Here is a 15872-nt window from a genome sequence, read left to right on the forward strand (position 1 = left end):
TTTCATTTTAGGGCTTATTTGTGGGGAATTATTTTATGTAAGGGGTTTATTTTAATTGTTCTTATGAGGCCCTATTTAAAGGGAACTTGTAAGCTGATTAGGGTTTAATGCAGAATTAAAGAATTTCTTTCCCCACGTTTTCCTCTTCTTCTCTTCTCCTTCCTTCTCCTTCTCCTCTTCTTCTTCCTCCTTCTCCTCTCCTCTTCTCCTGCTTTCATTTTAAAATTGGTCCGGCATCACTTATTCAATTATAAGATTTTCAAATATTCTTGGGTATCAGAAACTAAACTAACTAACTAGCGACTCCATAGCTCGAACTCCACATACGACCTGATTGAGATTACGCATCCTATAACTCTACAGAAAAAAGAAAAGAGGTGGAGTGAGCTTTACAGCTCAGCAAAAATCCTCCACGCATGCACACCCGTATGAATATAGAGAACGTTATCTAGCAAACATAAAGATGATAGGAAATAGTAAGATTTGCACAGCAATAGACTAACAAATGAATAATGCTTAACATATTTAGTGGTTATATTTAACGAAACACACAAATAAGCCATACTAGCATACAATTCAAGTTTAATCAAATAATAATTCAATTACTTGCACATAACCATGAATAAGAGTCTTGACATAGATGCCACATATCACCATAGTTTTGTATAAATGCGTCACATATTATCTAACTAGCATTTTTATTCAACAGTAAGTCAGTGAGGTTACTTACCATTATCCGGTTTACAAAGTTCAGATCATGACAACATTATTATCGTTATGGTACTGGACTAGTCCTGCCCATACTCCAACCTGTGGCAGGCCAAAATACATACTATGTTTTCGCCTGAGGCCGGCAACCACAATTTCATATCTCAGCCATAGTTGATATCACAAACACCTCATTTCACGTGTTGGTTAGTCCAGTTGCATCTCTTTTTTCTTATCCTATAGTTATGCAAAAGTTAAACACAAGTGTGAGGACCAATGTAGGCGTGTGTTTAGTCCCATATCAGTTATTCGTTGGATAGATCTTGAGTACTTATACGGGATCAAAGAACCCAAACAATACCTTCCGGCTAGCCATTTTGGGTGAGGTCCTGGGTTGTTATAAATGGTATCAGAGCGGATCCGACCCATAACCTATGTGGACTAGGGGACACTGCAACACGGATCCATTAGGGCTGACCACGGGCCAATCGTAGTGTTTGTGATTAGATTTGAATAGATTTGACTCCTTAGCCTAACAAGGACGTCAGGGCTTGAACGGAAGGAGTATGTGAGGACCCGTGCGGACGTGTGTTTAGTCCCACATAAGTTATTCGCTGGGTAGGTCTTGGGTACTTATACGGGATCAAGGAACCTAAACAATACCTTCCGGTTAGCCATTTTGGGTGAGTCAGGGTTGTTTCAACAAGTTAATATCTTGATTTGATTTCAGCATTGGATTAGTCACAGCCATGCTCCAGCCCATGGTAGGCTAAACACATACCATGCTTCCGCTTATGGCCAGCAACTACAATATTGCAACTCAGCCCATAGCTTCCACACCACGTTTCACACATGGCCAGCTAATCCAGATGCACCCCCTTTTCTCCCGCTTTACAACTATGCAAAATTTAATTTAATTACATCGCAACTAGGGTTAAACTACAGTTTATTTTTTGAAATTGATTTTCTAGCATTGGACTAGTTGCAGCTACAATCAAGCCCATGGTAGGCCGAACGCAATGCTGCACCTCAGCCTAAGACTGACCCAACATATACACCACATTTCTTATGTGGCCAATCAATTCAGATGCTGCACTTACCCCATCTTATAATTATATCGAAGTCTTGATTTATGTATAATCTACATGATTTCTATAATTAATCACCAATCAATAAGTTTCATACAGATCTAGATTAAGTAACATCATAATCCATGCAATATCATATCAATAGATTATAAACATAGCAATTTGTATAAAATATCCACAATTATACAAGCTACATTTATATACAAAACATCCATAATTATGTAGATGATTGTGTTGAGAGATTTTTACCTCTATCGATGACAAACTCAAATTTGCGTACACCAATCTACTCATCAATCTATGAACTGGGGGGCAAAATGGTCTACTTAACACCTTCTTGCCTAGACGATTTCTCACCTTCTACAGTCGCATAACATCGACTCAAGATCTCTTGTTATTGGGAATCGTTGTTTGATCCAAATAGATCCTATTGGATGTGACCCACATTTATATGATATCTATTTTTATTTTTTTACAAGATTTTAACATGAGTTTTAAGATAAAACCTCCAATACGGTGCTTATGCTATTTCATTATTTTATTTTCTCATAACTCAAATAGGAGATAATGCCTATACCATCCTGATCACTGGATCTGCATTTGATGGATAAGTTGAAAATTAGGAGAGGCTTCGAGTCATCTGATTTCTATGTATATATATATATGCAAGAGATTCAAAGATTATGGATACGAGAGTCTTTTAGTGAAAGGAAACTAACTGCAGCTCCTTTTGCACTGTAATATTTAATTTTAGATTCCTAACTAATTCCTTTTATGTTATTTTATATTTCAATCATAAAGTTCTTGCTCCCTATATTCAGCTCCATATTTCAATTTTTCTCTTTTGTTTCAATTACAAAATGATCTTTGCCGATCTATTCCACATATTATAATTTACTGATTAGCATTATATTTGAGCTACATCCATTAAATATCCTACAATACAAACATTTGAGATATATTTTTTATTATATTTTAATATTTTTAGAAAGCTTAAAATTTTTAAATTGGGAAAACTATTATTTATATTAGTTATGCGGGCATGGTTGTGGTCTACAACTCGTGCAAGTGCAAAGTATCATTGAAAAATAAATTTAAAGGCATCCCATTGTGTGTGAGAGAGAAAGAAAAGAGCAAGATATAGGATATATAAGATCTATACTTTAGCCATTCCTGATCAATTTCAATTTTTAACCCGATTTAATCCACAAGTTTCCAAAAATAGATCAGGTTGGGATTGTGTTGGGTCATAAGTTGTTTCAACCAATTTGCAACCCGAGCAAATTGTTAGAGTAAAGAAGATGATAGAAAATGAAATTGCCCAATCTTTTGCAAAATTTACTATTTTCTAAGGGAGTAGAAAATTTTTTGTTGTGATGGTTATTACATAGAAAATATCTTGGTGTTTTTTGTTGGATTCATTTAATTGGAGCATCTCGTGAGGCAGACAAGTTCTACAGGATCATTTAATTCCATTTTTTGCTTGCCTAGCTCGTGTGCAGCTTGAAAATTGAATTTCTCTTGCTTTTGCACGTGTTACGGCTAGGTATAAACTAAGGCTAGGAAAAGTGTTAAAAGTTTTTCAAGTCAATAAAATAACTAAAACGAGGAGTCGTTCATCAACAATATATATTATTGCTTATGCAAATCGATGGGTATTGTTTGCTTATTCAAATAGAACAGTACAAATAATTGCGTCCAAATTTTCCATCAGGAAGCTTAGCTTGTATGCAGTTTTCTAGTTGTTGTTGTCCATCCAGAATTGGGCCTGGAGCCAGTCCACGGTCTTCTTGTCCAATTGAAAGGCCTTGGCAAGAACATAATCAGAGATTGGTGGCTTCGCTCCAAAGACTGCATTGGCTATAGTGATCACGCCAGGGTTCTGGCTGCTGAGAGCGGCAATGGCAACAGCATTTGTCTTCCCATAGTTGAATTGGAAATGGATGAGGCCTTGAGGAAATACGAACACATCGCCCTTGTTAAGGACCTTAGTGAAGAGCTGGTTGTTGGGGCTATTAGATGTGACGAAGCCGACATGGAGCGTGCCTTCCAACACCGTAAGGATCTCCGTTCCCCTTGGGTGGATGTGAGGAGGGTTGACTCCATAGGGTGCAAAGTCCAAGCGAGCCAGCGAGATGCCAAGCGTGTTGAGCCCAGGAATCTGGTTCACGTTGACTTGAGTCACGTTAGACCCAAGTTTGTTCCCTGTGTCGCGGGGCTTGTCTAGGCCATAGAAGAAGAAATCTTCGGCTTTGGCAAGCTTTGGGTCCTTGCAAACGAACCCATTTACAAGCACTGCATGAACAATTGCAAGGAAGAGGTAAGTATATACAACGACATATCATAGAAACTCATCATTAGCATCTTTGAAGTTGCGTTGACAGGTAAATTAAGGAAAATTACGCACCATGCATGCTAATTGCATACTTAGTAATTAATAACTAATAAGGTAGATGTTGTAAAGAGGAGTACCATTTGATTTAAGATCAGCAACACAGAAGTCCTGGAGTTGACTAGGATCAGAAGCAATAGCATGAGATGAAGCCAGAGCAATGAGAGCAAGGAAGAGGAAATGGGCAGCCATCTATTCTCTCTTAATTTCTAGCTAACAGAAGAATAGCCAAGGGATTTGGCGCGAGGTATTGTGGCCAAATAGCTTGGAGGTGTGGATATATATAGGGCCGGGGGAGATGTGGGACTTTGCCTGTTAAGAGGCTTGAATCAGTCATGCAACTTTTTTGCTAAAAGAGGAAGAATATTGCCATGTTAGGTGACGATTTTCTAATGTTTCCCATGGGCTTGTTCTCGTCTCGGTGACAATACATGTGGATGGAAGACTGAGACAATGTAATTCGGAGACAATACCGAGTCGTTATGGTTATGGCTTGTCTTGTTCTCTTATTGCAACCAATACCGAGTCGTTAGAGAACTTCATTATATTCAACTGAGATTTTTGATCTGGTCTCAATAAGAAATCATCAACCGACCTACTAGCTCATGCCGCTTTGATTTACCAGGGAGAGTAACGTGATACGGAAGCAATTGTGGTTTCCAAGGTAGCAGTTGAAGCCGCCAAACTGGCAAGCTTTTGACTGGCAGCTTTTTATGGACAAAGTCACAATAATTTAAATATGTATTTGTATAATATTATTTTTTTTTCCATACACGGCTGCTCACAGTACTATTCTAGTTTCAGTATACCTAATAGAGTCGAGAAAAAGGAGATGACCTAAGGGTGGAGGGGCGGCTACAAAATATATCCAAAAGACCTCTCCCGAGTGGTGTGCAGCGAAGGAGGTGACCCAGTCTGCAGTCTTGTTTGCCTTCCGATATACACGAACAACATGGAATGAGCCACAATGTCTTGCCGTCCTATCGATATCCCTGAGCAGTGGATGACCATCGCCCCACCACTCCTCATCTCGAATCCACTCGACCACCGTAGCTGTCTCCATCCAGAAAGATGTTGTGAGTCCCTAAATACGCTTCACAATGGTGATGCTCTTCCAAGCTGCCTTGAGCTCCACCCCAATAGCTGTCATGTTACAGGTGCGGCATCCTCCCGCAGCAATCAATCTAAAGTTGTAATCCCTGATCACAAAACTCATACCTCCTTTGTCTCCACCTACAGACACACTGCTGTCGAAATTCATCTGGAGATGGCTAGGGGGTGGGAGCTTCCAAGAGACAAGAGTAAATTTGGGCATTGCAGCAGCGAATTGGAAGGTTGTTTTGGCAGCCAAGTATTGTGTTTTTATGAATTCCGTTTAGGTGATAGATGTAGCGGTTTAGTAAGTAGATGTACAGAGGTTTCGATAGGCAAAAAGGATAGGGGGCTCTAAGACTATATTAAGATCCTATCTAAAAATTCGGTCATTTAGATGGATGGGCCTAGAAGTATATAACCACCACAAGAGTCTTTAACCTATCTGACATAGAACTATTATTTCTCAACACCCTCTCTTACGCCTAGAGCCGGAGGGACACTGAACCCAAAACAAGGGGCAATATATGGATGAGTATGTAGAAGCGTGGAGGTTTTGGTTCCCAGGAATAATTGGTGGCCGGGCTTTGATACTATGTTAATTAAGATCTTATTTAATAACTCGGGCATTTATATAGATGTACCAAAGAGTATATAAGCACTACAAGAATTTTTAATTTAAGATTAGGTTTTGAGGATAGGATTTAGTATCGATGATCTGAATTATTGGATATGATTTAATATCTTTAAACTACTTATAGACCAAGATTGTGTAATCTCGAGACTCCAGCCTGCACATCAAGTGGTTAAAAATATGTATTACTCCTATTATTTAAACAATCATTTTTTGGCTTGTAAACAATTAATATATAGTAGAATTAATTATAGTGCATTCATGGATAGTAGGTACGTAGTTCACTAAAATTTCAACTGATCAAAGATTTAAATAAAAAAACCTAAAAGTTATGCAGTGTCAAAATCGTCAGTAGCTTAAGACAAATCTTTGAACACCTTAAATACTGAACAACTAAAATGAATGGACATGCGGCGTTCGCATCTTCAGACGATAGTTCTTAGAGAACAGACATATCCTGTATCTATCACACAAAGAAATCTGGAGAGATCCATCGATCTCATGCTGTGACTGCAAGGATTGATCATGATTCCTAAAGATCGGATTGCTTGCTTTGCTGGTACTTTTTAAGTTTCGAAGAAGTGCATGTTGAAGCTTTTGAAGTTGATGAGATAAATAAAATGAACAGTCCCTGTACATTCATAACATACTAGCAGGATTTATTGGAACTCCATCTGATCATTATAGCAGAAGCAAGACTGTTATGGTTAATGTGTTGTCTAATTAAATGCTATTTAATGTTTACCATAGTTACTTTTGCTAACTAGAGTCAAAGTATGAATAGAATGAGTGGAGAAGAAGTTGAAGAGACATGATATGCTGTAAAAAAAAAAAAAAGTAGAAACGGCTGAATAGGGGGTTGCCTCTCTTCCACTGTTTCCCCTGTTTTGCTGAGCATAATCCAGATTTACAGCAACTTATTTTGTGAGTTTAATTCTGCCTCTGTTGTTTTATAATTGCTGGTGTGTCCAACCAACAGATCTGGTATCAGAGCCTGGTTGAAAGAGGTGTTGAAGGTAGAAATTTGGAGAAGAAAAAGAAGATTTTGGAGGAGAAAAATGGCCGGCACAAGTTGCGTAAATTGGAGCAGTGTACAGGTTCCTATTTTCTCAGGTGAGAATTATGATTTCTGGAGTATAAAGATGAGAACCTTATTTGTCTCCATAGATTTGTGGGATATAGTAGAATCTGGTTATGAAATTTTAGAATCTTCTTCAACTCTAACCGAAGCCCAGCAAAAGGAGTTGAAAGAAAATAAGAGCAAAGATGCAGGAGCTATTTTTCCAAGAATCATGGGAGCAAAAACAGCAAAACAAGCATGGGAGACATTGCAAGAAGAGTTCCAAGGAGATAAAAGGGTGAGAGCCATCAAACTCCAATCTCTTAGAAGAGATTTTGAAAATATGAGAATGAAAGAAAATGAAAGTGTGAAAGATTACTCAACCAGATTTTTGGAGTTAGTAAACCAAATGAAAATTTATGGTGAAGAAATGTCTGATCGTAAACTTGTGGAAAAGATACTAATTAGTCTACCAGAAAAATTTGACTCCATGGTTGCTGTTATTGAAGAAACTAAAGACCTCTCTAAATTGAGTGTTCAAGAGCTGTTAGGCTCTTTAAAATCTCATGAGCAAAGGTTGGAACGGCACTCCGAGAAGTCAATAGAGAGTGCTTTCCAATCTAAGCTGAATGTTAGATCAAAATTTTTTGAAAAGAAATCAATGGCTTATGATCAAAATGGGGGAGACTCATTTAGAGGAGGTAGACAAGGAAGAGGAGGTAGAAATTTTAGAGGAAGAGGAAGAGGTAGAAATAATTTTGACAAAAGATTTGGTGGAGAAGGTTCTTCACAAAGATGCAATGTGTGCAACAAATTTGGCCATCTTGAGAAGAATTGCAGGTTTAAAGGGAAGCTTCAATGCTACAATTGCAAGAAGTTTGGTCATTTGCAAAAAGATTGTCGATTCAAGAATGAGCAGCAAGCAAACTTTACAGAAGAAAAGGAAGAAAGAAAGAGTGAAGAGAATTTATTCTATGCTTGCCAACATGTTTCTGAACAAAAGAATGATGTGTGGTTCCTTGACAGTGGTGTAGCAATCATATGACACCAGAAAAACAAATTTTTCTGGATATGGATGTTTCATTTAATTCTAAGGTGAAGATGGGAAATGGTTCAATAGTAGAAGTGAAGGGAAAAGGCAGCATTGGTGTCCAAACAAAGAAGGGCAGAAAGATTATTCGTGATGTGTTATTTGTTCCGGAGTTAGACCAAAATCTGCTGAGTGTTGGACAGCTTTTGGAGCATGGTTATAGTCTTCATTTTGAAGGCAATGGTTGTAGAGTTTTTGACCAAGGAAGAGAAAAATCAGTTGTGGCTGATGTTAAAATGGGCCCCTACCGAAGTTTTCCACTCACTTTCAATTATGCTATAGGTGTTGCTTTGAAAGCTAATGTGCTTGATGAATCATGGTTGTGGCATAGAAGATTTGGTCACTTGAATTTTCAAAACCTCAACCTGTTGTACAAGAAAAATATGGTGCAAGGACTGCCTATGATTGAAGAGAAAAGTGAAGTTTGTGAAGGTTGTGCCATGGGGAAGCATCATCGCCAATCTTTTTCAAAAGGAGTGGCATGGAGAGCAAAAGAGGTGCTGGAACTTGTGCATACAGACATGTGTGGGCCTATGCACACTCCTTCTCGCTCTCAAAATAGGTATTTCATACTCTTCATTGATGATTATAGTCGTATGACTTGGGTTTATTTTATGAGAAAAAAATCTGAAGTGTTTGGCATCTTTAAGAAGTTTAAATGTCTTGTTGAGAAGCAAAGTGGCCGTCCTATAAAAATTCTGCGAAGTGACAGAGGAAAGGAGTACACTTCGAATGAATTTCAAAAATTCTGTGAAGATGGAGGGATGAAAAGACAGCTTATAGTTGGCTACACTCCGCAACAAAATGGGGTGTCCGAGAGGAAGAACCAAACTGTAATAGAAATGGCCAAGTCTATGATGCATGAAGCTGGTTTACCGAAGCATTTTTGGGCTGAAGCTGTGTATACAGCAGTTTATTTAATAAACAGGTGTCCTACAAAGGCGGTGTGGCATCAAACACCATTTGAAGCTTGGAGTGGTAGAAAACCATCAGTAAAGCACTTTAAAGTATTTGGTTGTTTCTGTTATGCTCAAATTCCAAAAGAGAAAAGATACAAGCTGGATGAAGCTAGTGAGAAATGCATCTTTGTTGGCTACAGCTCAATGTCAAAAGGCTATAGGTTGTACAGTTTGAAGACCAACAACATAATCATTAGTAGGGATGTAATATTTGATGAGAAAGCTAAATAGAATTGGGAGCAAGGCAAAGTTAAAGAGCAATTTGTTCCGGTGACTATTTCACAACAAAGTGTAGTTCAAGAAGATCAAAATAATGATGGAAGCTCTCAACCTTTAAGTTCATCTTCACCACCATCATCTCCAAGCACACAATCAGCCCCAAGCTCAAGTTCATCATCACCAAGCTCAACTCCGGTAAGATTGAGAAATTTGAGTGATGTGTATGCAAGATGCAATTTTTGTGTTGTGGAACCAGAAAATTTTGAAGAGGCAGTCAAAGAAGAAGCTTGGAAGAAAGCTATGGAAGAAGAAATTGAAGTGATTGAGAAAAACAATACATGGAAGCTTGTTGATCACCCAGAAAACAAAGAAGTTATCGATGTGAAGTGGGTTTACAAGGTGAAATTCAATACAAATGGTTCTGTTCAGAAAAACAAAGCAAGACTGGTTGCAAAGGGCTATTCACAACAGCCCGGTATTGACTTCCAAGAAACATTTGCACCAGTTGCCCGTCTTGACACCGTGAGAGCACTTATCTCTTTGGCAGCACAAATGGGTTGGTTGTTGTACCAACTTGATGTGAAATCAGCATTTCTTAATGGGGAGTTGAAAGAAGAAATTTATGTTGAGCAACCTCAAGGATTTATCATTGAAGGCCAAGAAGAAAAAGTGTACAAGCTGAAGAAAGCACTCTATGGGCTGAAACAGGCACCTAGAGCATGGTAGAGTGAAATTGACAGCTACTTCAATGAACAAGGCTTTGAGAAAAGCAAAAGTGAGCCTACTTTGTATGTCAAAAATCAAGGTACAACTGATATTCTTATTGTTGCTCTTTATGTTGATGATTTGGTGCTAACTGGAAGCAATGCAGAAATGATTGAAAAATTTAAGAAAGAAATGATGAGAAAGTATGAAATGAGTGATTTGGGATTGCTACATCATTTTTTGGGTATTGAAGTCTATCAAGATGAAAAAGGGGTATTCATTTCACAAAAGATGTATGCTAAAAAAATTCTGAAGAAGTTTAGAATGTTTGGTTGTAAACCAATAGCAACACCCCTTGTTGTCAATGAAAAATTGATGAAAGAAGATGGAAGAAAAAGGGTCGATGCAACTCTGTATAGAAGTCTTGTTGGAAACTTGCTTTATATTACAGCTACAAGGCCTGACATTATGTTTGCAGCAAGTATGCTTTCAAGATTCATGCATTCTCCAAGTGACATCCACTATGCAACAGCAAAAAGAGTACTTAGATACATTCAAGGCACCATGAGATATGGAATTCAATATTCCCAAAGTTCTGAAGTGAAGTTGATTGGTTTTTGTGATAGTGATTGGGGAGGTTGTGTAGATGACATGAAGAGCACCTCCGGTTATGCATTTTCACTTGGATCATGTGTGTTCTCTTGGTCCTCAAAGAAGCAACAATCAGTTGCTCAATCATCAGCAGAAGCTGAATATGTTTCAGCTGCACTCGCCACATCTCAAGCAATTTGGTTGAGAAGAATTTTAGAAGACATTGGTGAGAAGCAAGAGAAAGCCACTAAAATATTCTGTGACAACAAATCAGCCATAGCAATGGCAAAGAATCATATCTTTCATAGCAGAACCAGGCATATTGCAATTAAGCATCATTTCATCAGAGATGCCATTGAAGAAGAAGAAGTGAAGCTGGAGTTTTGCAGGACAGAGGATCAAGTAGCAGATATTTTCACTAAAGCATTGCCAAAGGAGAAGTTCCATCAGTTGAGAGAAGCACTAGGAGTTCAAGACCAACACATTAAGGGGGAGAATGTTATGGTTAATGTGTTGTCTAATTAAATGCTATTTAATGTTTACCATAGTTACTTTTGCTAACTAGAGTCAAAGTATGAATAGAATGAGTGGAGAAGAAGTTGAAGAGACATGATATGCTGTAAAAACAAAAAAAAGTAGAAATGGCTGAATAGGGGGTTGCCTCTCTTCCACTGTTTTCCCCTGTTTTGCTGAACATAATCCAGATTTACAGCAACTTATTTTGTGAGTTTAATTCGGCCTCTGTTGTTTTATAATTGCTGGTGTGTCCAACCAACAAAGACAAATATTAACTAATGAAAGCAATTCTCTTTACTCGTATACTGTAGAAAACATATGTTATTTCAAACAAATAATGCAAACAAAAGGACAGTGTTTGCTTATTCAAACCATTAAAAGAAAACCAATCCAAATATCAGATATCAAGTAGTTCGCATGCAGTTGCCTAGTTGCTGTTGCCCATCGAGAATTGGGCCTGGAGCCAATCTACAGTCTTCTTGTCCAACTGAAAGGCCTTGGCAAGAAGATCATCGGAGATGGGTGGATTCGCTCCAAATACTGCATTGGGTACGAGGATCACACCAGGGTTCTGGCTGCTGAGACCAGAAATGGCGACAGCATTGGTCTTTCCTTTGTTGAATTGAAAGTGGATCAGACCTTGGGGAAATACGAACACATCGCCTTTGTTAAGAACCTTAGTGAAGAGCTGGTTGTTAGATGCGACGAAGCCGACGTAGAGTGTTCCTTCCAACAGCGTAAGGAGCTCAGTAGCCCGTGGGTGGGTGTGAGGAGGGAGGAAACCGTAGGGTGCAAAGTCTAGACGAGCTACCGAGATGCCAAGGGTGTTGAGCCCAGGAATTTGGGTGACATCGAGCAGAGTCACATTAGACCCAAGTTTGTTTCCTGTGTTGCCGGGCTTGTCAAGTCCGGAGGAGAAGAAATCTTCGGCGTTGGCCATCTTCGGGTCCTTGCAGACAAACCCATTCACAAACACTGCAACAAATATAAAAACGATAAGCACTTGGACAATATATATAGAAGCTAATCGGTGCAGGTTGGTTAGAAAGGCCCTCCTCGGTGAACCATAGGTTATGCATGCATAATTACAAATTTCACAACGCATAAAATTGTTGATGAGCAGGAGTACCATTTGATCCAGGATCAGCGACGCAGAAGTCCTGCAGTTGGCTAGGATCAGAAGCAAGGGCATGAGATGAGGCCAGAGCAAGGATTGCAAGGAGGAGGAAGCGGGCAGCCATCGCTTATCTCTTTCTAGCTAGCAGAAGAATGGACAAGGGATATGGGACAAGGTGTTGTGGAAGGAGTTGATATATATAGAGGAAGATTGGGTTGATAAGGCTTGATTTAGTCATGGGACTTAACTGAAAAGAAGAAGAGTAAACGATGTTAGGTGAATTAATTGCATGCCATGGTTTTCCAATGTTTCCCCAAGTGTTTGCTATTGGCCAAGTAAATCTTTTAGAAGTCTCCCTGATGACATATGGGTAGAAAGTTACGACTGAAAGGTAATAGCGTCGAGCGAACCATCCACACACAGATCATGGTTTCTCTTATTCTATATTATTATATATAATTTCTGATGCGGTCTTCTTTCAACAAATATACTTGGAGTTGTTGGAGAATACGATGACGGCACCTTTCGAGAAATCACCTGTCAACTTATCGTGTCATACAACCGCGCGACAACGACACCTTGCTTTTTACCGGAAGAATATTCTATTATACTGAAGCGTTCATTTCATTCAAAAACAACATGAAGCGTTGAACACCGCTGAGACTTTCGGATCCCTAGATAATTTATAAACGTATACATAGATAAATAGATAGTTAGATCGATAGAGATGTAGATAGATCAATTCATAGATGGATAGATAGATGTTAATATAGATAAAAATAGATATAGACATAGATATATATAATATACATACATACATACAGGGCGGCCCAATACATTTGGAAGCTGAAGACGAATCCAATAAATGAGATCTTTTTTTTAATAATAAATTTTTTTAATAAGTATAAAATATTTAAAAAAATGATATGAAGATAGATAGCTATCAAGTATACTATTTCAACAAAGATACATGAATTTAACAAAGATAGGCAAGAAGCCTTTTTAATTTAATATAATTCTTAAATGGAAGCACCGAAATGTAATTACCTAAAAGAAGGGCATGAAACTGATTTAATAGCTGAGATAATGCTTAAGAGAAAGTAGGGGCATTATGGGAAATTCACTCCGTCTAATTAATAAAAGTCCCATCCCACCATCTCCCCTTCAAGTGAGTACCCAAGCAGCAACTGCAACATCACAGCACAGCAGCCACTCAACCCCCTCCCTCGTTTTCTCTCTCTACCTGTGAGATACTGGGCTGAAGCCGGCAGCTACACCCCTCTTGGAAGGGGCATAACAGGGGATCGCAGACACGATCCCCTCCGACTTCTCCGGGCACAGGGATGCCGCGGGCACTCCGCGGCTACACCGCGGTGGTTTCGCGTCCACCCCACAGCCGCACGAGTGGCCGCTGATTTCGCCCCACCGCCGCGATTTTCGCAGCGGAGAGCCGTTGAAATGGGATGATAGATCGCCCGTTCTTCCTTTTCCAAATAACACCTCTGAGCCCTCCTCCCTCTCATCCGCTCCTCCTCTTCCTCTCCCTTCTTTTTCTCCTCCCTCTCCTCTTGCTTCCCAAGGGGCCGGCATGTCGCCCGATCAATCGCCATTACCCATACGCCTTCCCGTGTTTTGAAGATTCACATCACCTCGGTTTCGAGCGCCGCCGCCGCCACTTGACCGTCGGATCGAGCCTCCCGTAGTCGAGATCTTCCTCCCACCACCTCTGCCACCGCTGGTAAGCTTCTTCCGCTCTTCGATCTTAACCTTAACCATGCTATTTTCCTCCCTTTGCTTTGGCCCCAACCGAGATCACTCGGTTTCCCTCCGACGCCGGGCACCGCAGCGGCCGGCTGGCCGTCGACAGCCCCTGGCCACCTAGGCCGGCCACCCTGCCGCCCTCCTCCTCTTTCGGTCTCCCTCTCAGTTTCCTGTTCGTGGGCGGGGTTTGGGGAAGGAGGAGGCCCATCATGGGCCAAACGGGGCCCGTTGGGCCCTGTCCATTACAGGCCCAACTTGGGCCTAGTCCAGCCCGGTTAGGTCCAGTTGGGCCATACCCTATATGGGCCCAACTTGGGCCTATTTGAAATCTGAATCCGAAACCCGAAAATCCAAAACCCAAAACTCAGTTCAGACCAGCAACCCGAAACCCAGTTCAGACCTGAAACCCGAAATTTGAACCCGTTTGGCTAATAAATAGAATTTTGCAGTGAAGCCCTAGATAGTATATTATTTCACAAAAGAACCTTCTACAATTTATGTTTGTTCCCTATAAGAAAGATTATTAAATAAGGGTCCCCAAATATATTTGATTGGTCCCTCTACTAAAGTTTTATTATAGAACAGTACCCTATAATTAAGTATTGTCCCTGCAATGAATTGTGTTGCATAAATAATCCATTAGAGACCAACTTTGGAGGCCCTATTGGGCCAAGTCTATGCAGGCCTGTTGGGCCGTGTCCGATGTGGGCCCTATGGGGCCATGCCCATTATGGTTCAACCCTGGGCCCTGTTGGGCCGTATCCAATAAGATTAAATTTGGTTTTGCTTAGCTCTGAAATTAACAAAAAAAATTAATTAAACAGGTGTATCTGACGTGTTTGCCTGAAGTGGGATTTAAAGCAAAAAGAGGTAAGTAACTTAATGCTTCAAAGTGCATTTTTCAAATATTTAGTAAAATAACTGTTACGGGGGAAATAAGCCGCCATGCCCCACGTGACCGGCACGCGCGCCCAGGAAGACTACGGCTGCCCTTTGATCCAGCAATCCGACCCCGAGTCCGATATCCTCGGCTCCGCAGCCCGACCCCGAGTCGGCTGCCCTTTGATCCAGCAATCCGACCCCGAGTCGGATATCCTCGGCTCCGCAGCCCGACCCCGAGTCGGCTGCCCTTTGATCCAGCAATCCGACCCCGAGTCGGATATCCTCGGCTCCGCAGCCCGACCCCGAGTCAACTGCCCCTTGATCCAGCGCTCCGACCCCGAGTCGGAGATCTCTTGATAACGACAGGCTATTCCCCAGAGGCACGCCGCGGCCTCCTGCTCCACTACTCCCTGCAACGGCTGTATCCGATGCTGCTCCACGATCTCCTGCATCAGCCGTACAAAGCGGAGCCCCACTATGCCCTGACGTGGCCGTACCCGGTGCTGCTCCACGACGCCCTGTAACGGCCATGTCAGTGGCCACACCATCGTGCCCCACGATAACGAACCCCCCTGAGAGACCCCCCAGCCAGGTATATATGCGGCTGGAGGGAGAAAGGGGGGAGGTGAGCAATATCTCCCAGAGCACTCTCTTACTTGCGATTATCACCTCTCCTCCTCCTCCAATCTCCTCTGACCTGACCGTCGGAGGGCCATCACCACCCTGGTGGTGGTGCAAGGCTTGTTTGCAGGTTTCTTGGCGGAAGGTGGAGTGCAACCAACACCAACCAAGACAACTCAGACGGAACCCCGTTCACACCGCAGTGCCAATCGTTCTCGGTTTGGACCACCAGCAACAGTTGGCGCTAGAAAGAGGGCCCGAATCTTAGAACGATCGTAATGGCACGGCGAGGTGGTCGTGGAGCTTCCAATGCTTCCGGTCGCGGAGCCTCTCGCGCCTCCGGCCGAGAGGCTGCTGCGTCCCCAACGCACTCTCAGCAGCACTCCACCGCCCCTTCTCCCATTCAGACGGTCGAAGCTGCTCAGTTCGACCAGCTA

The 15872-nt window shown here is 41.2% G+C and overlaps 3 protein-coding genes across 3 annotated transcripts; 1 reads left to right on the forward strand and 2 right to left on the reverse strand.

Annotated features, from left to right (window-relative positions):
* Nucleotides 1-3411: 3411 nt before the first annotated feature.
* Nucleotides 3412-4437, reverse strand: LOC149751504 (putative germin-like protein 2-1). The gene is made up of 2 exons (XM_089926731.1): nt 4269-4437; nt 3412-4091 (listed from the first exon to the last, which is right to left on the reverse strand). The coding sequence occupies exons 1-2, from the start codon at nt 4378-4380 to the stop codon at nt 3535-3537; spliced, it is 669 nt and encodes a 222-aa protein (XP_089782857.1). The 5' UTR covers nt 4381-4437; the 3' UTR covers nt 3412-3534.
* A 2535-nt stretch (nt 4438-6972) lies between these two features.
* On the forward strand, nt 6973-8019 carry LOC149751505 (uncharacterized). Its single transcript, XM_089926594.1, has one exon. It carries the CDS (start codon nt 6973-6975, stop codon nt 8017-8019), a length of 1047 nt encoding a protein of 348 aa, XP_089782720.1.
* A 3275-nt stretch (nt 8020-11294) lies between these two features.
* On the reverse strand, nt 11295-12371 carry LOC113460941 (putative germin-like protein 2-1). The gene is made up of 2 exons (XM_026809436.4): nt 12184-12371; nt 11295-12029 (listed from the first exon to the last, which is right to left on the reverse strand). The coding sequence occupies exons 1-2, from the start codon at nt 12293-12295 to the stop codon at nt 11482-11484; spliced, it is 660 nt and encodes a 219-aa protein (XP_026665237.4). The 5' UTR covers nt 12296-12371; the 3' UTR covers nt 11295-11481.
* Between the last annotated feature and the right edge of the window lie 3501 nt (nt 12372-15872).

Source organism: Phoenix dactylifera, chromosome 12, assembly GCF_051530095.1.
Source record: "Phoenix dactylifera cultivar Ajwa chromosome 12, Ajwa_hap1_PhDact_Kaust_v1.1, whole genome shotgun sequence".
NCBI lineage: Eukaryota > Viridiplantae > Streptophyta > Magnoliopsida > Arecales > Arecaceae > Phoenix > Phoenix dactylifera.